The sequence below is a fragment of the Oryza brachyantha genome, chromosome 2 (assembly GCF_000231095.2).
Source record: "Oryza brachyantha chromosome 2, ObraRS2, whole genome shotgun sequence".
Classification (NCBI taxonomy): Eukaryota; Viridiplantae; Streptophyta; class Magnoliopsida; order Poales; family Poaceae; genus Oryza; species Oryza brachyantha.
Window position 1 is genome coordinate 17131516 of NC_023164.2, and position 7563 is coordinate 17139078.

The following is a 7563-nucleotide window of genomic DNA, read 5'->3' on the forward strand; positions in this document are numbered from 1 at the left end:
AACTTCGAGGGCCAACATTTCTGGTATTGTGGTTGAGGGACGATTTTGACACTTCGTGACAACTTGAGGGACCTAATGTGAACTTATTCCCTAAGATATACGGCTCTCTTCTTCTATGGGCTACCACATGCGCAGCGCCCTAGTGGGCCAGGCCCAGTTGAGAGGCATGCCTTGACCTGGGCCTCACCCATCTCAGCCTAAGCAGCGCCGATGCATTTGCATTTTTTGCTGATGTGACATGTTTGCCTAAAATCACAGAGGAATAACAAATTACCACCACGCAAAAATGGAGAAACAGTTCGCAGAAAATCAAAGCACATTTTTGCAACGACGTAGAAGGAGCTCTTATGAGTCAAAGTTCCTTCAGATTAACCTCATATTGTTTAACACTTTGTTCTACTTTGTTCAGTTCAGCCATGGGGTTTAGGAGAAGACACTGAAGAAATTAGGGAAGGAAGTAAGGAGGCGGCGGCAGCAGCAGCAGGTTGTCCGGTCGCATTACGTACTGCGACGGCATGTTCACCATTCAAGTGAGCAAAGACATGCTCTTTGGCAGATATGAATATATGAAGCATATCTTCAGAGAAAGCTGCTACTATTATTTTGGGTGTCATGATAAGAGTAGTGGCTTCTATATCATTGCTCCTGAATGGATGCCATTAAAAACTGAACAGGCAGAGTACAACTAGGATGGCTTGAGGTATTCTATAATCACAGGATTATTTTACTACAAGACACTTGTTTTTCTTTTTTAATTTTTCAATGCAAAAGAGTTAATGTTGTGTGTGGTTCTGCAACGATAGCACAGGGCTTGGAGAAGACCATGTAGCCAGGGGCATTTATATAGCATCACACATGACCAGCTTCTTTATTGCATTCCTCTTCATTATGTGGCGGCGCCCTACACAATTAGATGATGTTTTTAATAAATTAACAATGCCATGAAAAGAAAGGAAATGCAAATGTTCAGCTGCACAAAGAGGAAAAAGAAACTCGAACAAAATGAAAAAGAAAAGGCTGCCCTGCCTTTGTAGACAAGTGCAGTAGATTGCAATGATGAACACTTGAACTCCAAAGTATGAGTTCAGGTGCCATGCTAACGCTATCCTCGCATAAACTAACACCGGTTTCTTCAGAGATGTTGAGCTCAGCACAGGTAGTATTATAACCAATGATGACCCCTGCAGCCAGCCACAGTATCATGGAAGAATAGATTAACCTGAGTGACAAAAACTGACGAACTTCAGGTGTTCCATTCAATCGTATCACTGAAGTTTTCCCTTTCTTAATTAGCTCTCCCATAATCTTCGTGGTTGCTCTCCTGATTTGCAGACAGGCCTTGATAAAACTAATGTGTTCAGCTCATTAACCGATGCTTTAGCATAGGAAATTAACCATGCGTTTCTGAAACTTTGAACAGCTAGGTCAAACCCTCGGACTAGTAGTGCCCAAGTCATGTCCTTTTAAAATGGACATTTCGTTAATTACGGGAATGCGAGCTCTGAATTTCCTGAAACGGAAGAATCTTGCTGCCTCTATGTCAGAATCCAGAAAAGGGGGGAAATAACAAGTGGCAGGCGCTTGATCCGATAGTTGTGAAAATAAACTGGCAGCCTTAACTATCAGCTTAAGCCATGATTAATAATTGTACTAGTACACATAACTAAACTTTTGTAGTGACCTGTATTTAAAATCTTCAGACCTGTATTTAAAATCTTCATATTTGGTACTAGAAATTTCCATCGGCGATGTAAAAAATAACTTGGATTCGTCCAACCAACGAAAGAAAAAGAGCAACTTTGATGAGAGGCCATTCCATCTGAATATACACCATATCAAGTGCAGAGGTTAACATGCTATTCTCACTAAAACTTCCATCTCAGAAAAAGGGTAAAAAATCTCCATTAGTACATTTCTCTTCCCACACCAAATAATAAAAAAAAAGAAGATGCATTTCGCTTGATTAAAGTAGAACTTTATAACTTTATGGCCGCAGACAGTGCATCCTCTTTTTTTCCCTTTCGTCTGGACCCACCATTTGATTTACTAATTGCCGCGTATTTAATTAAGTGGAGAAAAGAATTGGATGAAATTGTAATGATCCAACTCCACCCCCCCCCCCCAATTTGATTTAACAACCGGTAAGTAGCTAAACCTACCTATATCGTGCCTAACCGTAGCTGATAATGAAAACATGACCAGATGCAGATGTAGCTAATCAGACTAGCTTATAGGTTATCTGAGTAATTAACACTGTCAATCACTAACGTTGGACATAAATTCCTTGTGGCCAACTGCTAGTCCCACTTCTGCATACACTTGGTGACTTAATTAAGATCATGATGGTAAATTCAGCTCTTGGCCACTATATGACTGATGTTTCCAAAAGATAACATTATCAAGGGCATATTTAGAATACAAGATATTTCTTCTTGGTTTACCGTATAGAATTAAATTGATTGATGCGAAATTAACTGAGAGACATGGTTTAGAAGAGAGCATTAACTAGTGAACCAGCCGAGTCCTGCAGCTAGGAGCCCATCATGCTCATCTGATCCCCAGCAAAAACCTGCAAGATCCTACTCACTTCTGAGCCCATCTATCCTGACTTTTGCATGCCACTCTGGTGCCTGTTTCACATGTCCCCTTCCAATCCAAGTCCCAAATCCTAATCAATACCCTTTGCTAGCACTCATCAGAGTTCATCAATGACAGTCTGGTATGTGAATAATTGCATTGCATTCCATTGCAAACTCCCACCCCTGATTCCCTGACCAAATAACCTCACATTAGTAGTAGTACTACTAAATCAGTGAAATTCTTGATCCTTCAAAAAGACCAAAAAAAAAATCATTTTTTGATAATACCTCCATTATCCCAAAGAAAATGAAAAGGAAAAATTCAGTGATATTCTTGCATCTTCCATGTTTGGCCCTCTCTCTCTCTCTCTCTCTCTCTCTCTCTCTCTCTCTCTCTCTCTCTCTCTCTCTCCCCCCTACCCAACCACTTGGGCATGATATAAGTAGAGCCACCAAGAAACCATTTCCAAGGTCTCACAGAAAGTCAGGGCCTAGCCAGTGGTTATAACCAACCTCCGAGTGAAAGTTTCAGACTCCCGTTTTAGCAAAGCGAGGAGAGGGTCGCTCGGCCAAGATGAAGTTTATGAAACTTGGCACCCGGCCTGACACCTTCTTCTCCAATGAGTCCGTGAGGTTGTTTTGCTCACCCTGATTCCGTGCAATTGTTTCAGTATCCTGGGTTTCCTGCCTGTCTGAGATGAATTTGTGGTTGCCTGAATTTCTTTTTTTTGGGTGTTTGTTGTGATGTTCACAGGTCTGTCTGCACAGAGGTCGCCACTGACCTGCAAATCTTGGTGGGTGACTGCTTGTATCAGCTTCACAAGGTAATGGGAGATGAAAGATTGTTTCTTTTTCTGTCTCGATGTGGTTAAAGAACGGATCTTTCTGTGGCTTTTGTGATCATTCGATTGTAATTTTGGGGGATTTGTTTTTCTCTTCTTGGGATGAGATGGCTTGTTAATCTGTTTCTGTGATGCGGTGATACCATGGAAGAATTTGAGAAAATTGTGATTTGTTTGGATGATTTGTTAATCGAGTAATTTGATGACAATGTTGTTGGAATTTTGGGCAGTTTCCCCTGCTCTCCAAATGCCTGCTTCTGCAGGCCCTCTGCGCCGAGTCCGGGTGCGGCGGCAATGGCGGCGAGGTGATCGAGCTCCCGGGCTTCCCGGGCGGCGTGGAGGCGTTCGACGCCTGCGCCAAGTTCTGCTACGGCATCACCGTCACAGTGAGCGCGCGGAACCTCGTCCCGCTCCGCTGCGCGGCGGCCCACCTCGGCATGTCGGAGGCCGCCGACCGCGGCAACCTCGCCGCCAAGCTCGACGCGTTCCTCGCCTCCTGCCTCCTCCGCCGCTGGAAGGACGCGCTCGCCGTGCTCAACTCGACGCGCCACTACGCGCCGCTGTGCGAGGACATCGGCCTCACCTCCCGGTGCGTGGACGCCGTCGCGGCGCTCATCTCCAACCCGGCCGCGCTCCCCGCGCACTCGACGTCGGCGTCGCCGTGGTGGGCGCACGACGTCGCCGAGCTCGGGGTTGACCTGTTCTGGCGCATCATGGTGGCCGTCAAGGCGACCGGCGCCGTCCACGAGAAGACCGTCGGCGACGCGCTCAAGGCGTACGCGCGCCGGTGGCTGCCCAACGTCGCCAAGGACGGGATCATCAGCGCCGACCAGCCGTTCGACGGCGCCAGCGGCAATGCCGACGACGGGAATGCCAGCGTCAAGCAGATCGCCACGAGGCACCGCCTCCTGCTCGAGAAGATCGTCAGCCTGATCCCGGCGGAGAGGGACGCCGTCTCCTGCAGCTTCCTCCTCAAGCTCCTCAAGGCGGCGAACATACTCAGCGCGTCCGCCACGTCCAAGGCGGAGCTGGTGCGGAGGGTGGCGTGGCAGCTCGAGGAGGCCACCGTCGGCGACCTGCTGATCCCGTCGCTGTCCTGCGTGAGCGAGACGCTGTACGACGTGGACGCCGTGGCGGCCATCCTCGACGAGTTCGCGCTGCGGCATGCGGCGGCGACCGCCGCCGCGGCGCCCCCGCCGGGGCCGGCTCTGAGCCCCGACGACAGCCCGGCGCGGTCTGGCGGTCATCGGCGGTCGCGGTCGGCCGAGAGCGTCGGGTTCGACGGCGCGCGGCGGTCGTCGTCGGCCGCGCCTGTGTCGCCTGATGCGCTGGTCAGGGTGGGCAGGCTGGTCGACGGTTTCTTGATCGAGGTGGCCAGGGATCCCAACATGCCGCTGGACAAGTTGCTCTCCATTGCCGAGGCCGTTGCGGACACCGGCCGGCCGGAGCACGACGGCCTCTACAAAGTCGTCGACACTTACCTCAAGGTCAGTTTTTTCCTTTTAACATTTTTTTTCTTAGTCATTGTCTCATTGACCTACTTGGAAGTTGGAATACCACGAACATTACAAAACTGGAACATCTGTTATAAAAATCGTAACTTGATATCAAAGCATTAATCGAGGTATCGATCTTGTTGTGGTTCTGGATTTTGTGGCTAAAAAAAAATTCGATCTTGTCACAGGTGCATCCGGAGATGAGCAAGAACGCAAGGAAGCGGCTGTGCCGGGTGATCAACTGCCGGAAGCTGTCGGACAAGGCGTGCGCGCACGCGGCGCAGAACGAGCTGCTCCCGCTCCGCGTGGTGGTGCAGGTGCTCTTCTTCGAGCACGCGCGCGCGGCGGCGCTGGCGGGTGGGCACGCCGCCGCCACCGAGCTGCCCAGCAACATCAGGGCGCTGCTGCAGTCCAAGTCCGGGTCGGAGGCGGACGACGACGCCGTCGACCGCGTGGACGAGCAGCGGCTCCGCGCCCTCGCCGCCGGCGCGTCCCCGGGCGACGACTGGAGCGTCGAGGGCCTGCGGCGCGCGGCGTCCAAGATCGCCACGCTGCGGATGAAGCTGGAGGAGGACGACCACGACGGCGCCGACGACGACGAGTTCGTGCGCAAGCAGGCCGCCGGGCTGGCGCGCAGCGCGTCGCTGCGGTTCAGGGCGTTCTGCGCCATCCCGGCGGGGAAGCCGAAGCGGATGCTCAGCAAGCTGTGGCCGCTGGCCAGAGGCGTCACCACCGAGCGGCATTAGCATCCGGCCGGTAGCCATTACTAGGTTTCTGTAATCTTCTTCTACTTCTTCTTCTTGGGTTTCTTGCTTGCCCAAGCCATGAGGATGCAGGTTTTTCTTTGTTCATCTCTTCTTTCTTTTACATCTTCTTGCTTCTCCTTTTCAATTACAGTGTCAAAGGCCAAGTGTACCTTCCAGGCTTCCATGTAGTTGTAATCTTCTTTTATTGTGAGGCATGTAGTTGTAAGCTTAATTATTAAAAATAAATAGGAATTGCACAGTTTACTTATGAAAGGAGCAAGGTGAATGGATAAAGTACAGTTTAGTGGATGCACATTTCCTTGGTAATTTGGTTGAACATGCTGATGCATGGAACTCAAATGTTAATGACCACTGCTATCATATCCATAGGTTGCAACGGGTTCCAACTAAATGTATTATATATAAAATATAAAATACAACAAGTAATTAGTCACTCTCAAATCTATAAAATATGAAATAAATATAATATATTAATTGAATAATGACATGTTTACATATTTGCGGTCATGGGAGATCCACAATAGTAATGTGGATACAACCTACGAGCATTCAATTTCCATATTCGCATCCTCTGGCATAATGTCAGTGTCATTACAACCACCGGCACGTGTACTCCCTCTGACTTATAATTCTTTTCATTTCGGATAACAACGTCGTCTTCAAAATATATTTGATTATAATTTTCTACTAAAATATATGAAAAGAACAAATAAATATTTACTTATATTAAAATACTCTTCTTGCAGACTCATCAATACATGTTATCATGTTTAAACTAAATATTTTTAAAGTTATTAATAGTTAAAGTTTCAAAAATTGATAACGCTCTTGTCTAAACTAACAAGAATTATAGAATTGAAGAGTACTAATATTTGGACATACAAACTTGTATACGAAAAATCATATACATTGACAAACACTACTTCTATGATCCTTAGCCAGAAGTACGTACAATATTTTATAGTGTTACTTTTGATACCCCTAAATACAGAGGTTATCCCAAGATAAAAATAAATTAACACTAACAATTGTGGCATCTCGTTGTCTCTTTAAATACCGTAAAACAACTTTACAGAATGATTGTTTCGCAAGTATACATAATGCGTCTCTTATATGACAATAATGCACATCAATTTTTTCCATGGTGCAAAATGGCCAAAGAGGCCATCACCACACCATGCACCACATCACTTTCTTTAATGCTCGATCGAGAAGCAAAAAAAAAAAACCTATGATTGCTTTCCACTTGGCTTGAGAAGAAAAAAAAAAATCATCCTGAAGTGACCCAAAGAGGCATGGAAAATGCACGAGGGAATCAAATGCACTCCCGGATACCAATATTTCATCTTCTTTTTACCTGAAAGATCCCCTTTGTTAGGTCGTGTGTTGTGTGTGTGTGTGTGAGGATGGCCCGGGGTACATATGCCCGGCCTCGGGCATGATGATTTGGTGATGAGACCTCGAGCTAAAAATGTTGGGTCAGCAGCCACTATAAACAAGAACAGGTCAGCATGGCCACCCTTTTTCTAGCCACACCATGACCCCTTTTAACTTGTTGCTCATCAATAGCATGGGGGGCAGGCTCATCCACCCCCCCAGGCCCCAATGTTGCTTCAAAGGATGTGTCATGTCCTAGAGGAAAAAATTTTCCACGGAATGTATACTACATCTCAGCATAATAATCTTGTGAGATCCTATATTCCTATCATGCTAGTATGATTTGTACTTTGCCCCTTGAATGGTGGATGACTCTCTAATGTACTCCAGGCTGTTGGATGGATGTTTGGTTTTTTTTTCAGAAAAAGACAAACGACATATTTGCAAACCAAAAAATAAATTTGTGAATAAAAATTATATATATGTATTCTTAACAATCTGA

General features: G+C 46.8%; 1 protein-coding gene across 1 annotated transcript; it reads left to right on the forward strand.

The window, feature by feature from the left end:
* Positions 1–3047: 3047 nt before the first annotated feature.
* Positions 3048–5927, forward strand: LOC102720584 (BTB/POZ domain-containing protein At1g67900). The gene is made up of 4 exons (XM_040520883.1): positions 3048–3212; positions 3334–3403; positions 3652–4908; positions 5106–5927. Exons 1-4 carry the CDS (start codon positions 3154–3156, stop codon positions 5661–5663), a joined length of 1944 nt encoding a protein of 647 aa, XP_040376817.1. The 5' UTR covers positions 3048–3153; the 3' UTR covers positions 5664–5927.
* The last annotated feature ends 1636 nt before the right edge of the window (positions 5928–7563 follow it).

Excerpts from the sequence above, each read along its gene's own strand:
- LOC102720584 (XM_040520883.1), top strand. The coding sequence starts at position 3,154 with ATGAAGTTTATGAAACTTGGCACCCGGCCTGACACCTTCTTCTCCAAT. Across the intron at positions 3,213-3,333 it reads TTCTCCAATGAGTCCGTGAG|GTCTGTCTGCACAGAGGTCG; the intron begins GTTGTTTTGCTC and ends TGATGTTCACAG. Across the intron at positions 3,404-3,651 it reads GCTTGTATCAGCTTCACAAG|TTTCCCCTGCTCTCCAAATG; the intron begins GTAATGGGAGAT and ends AATTTTGGGCAG.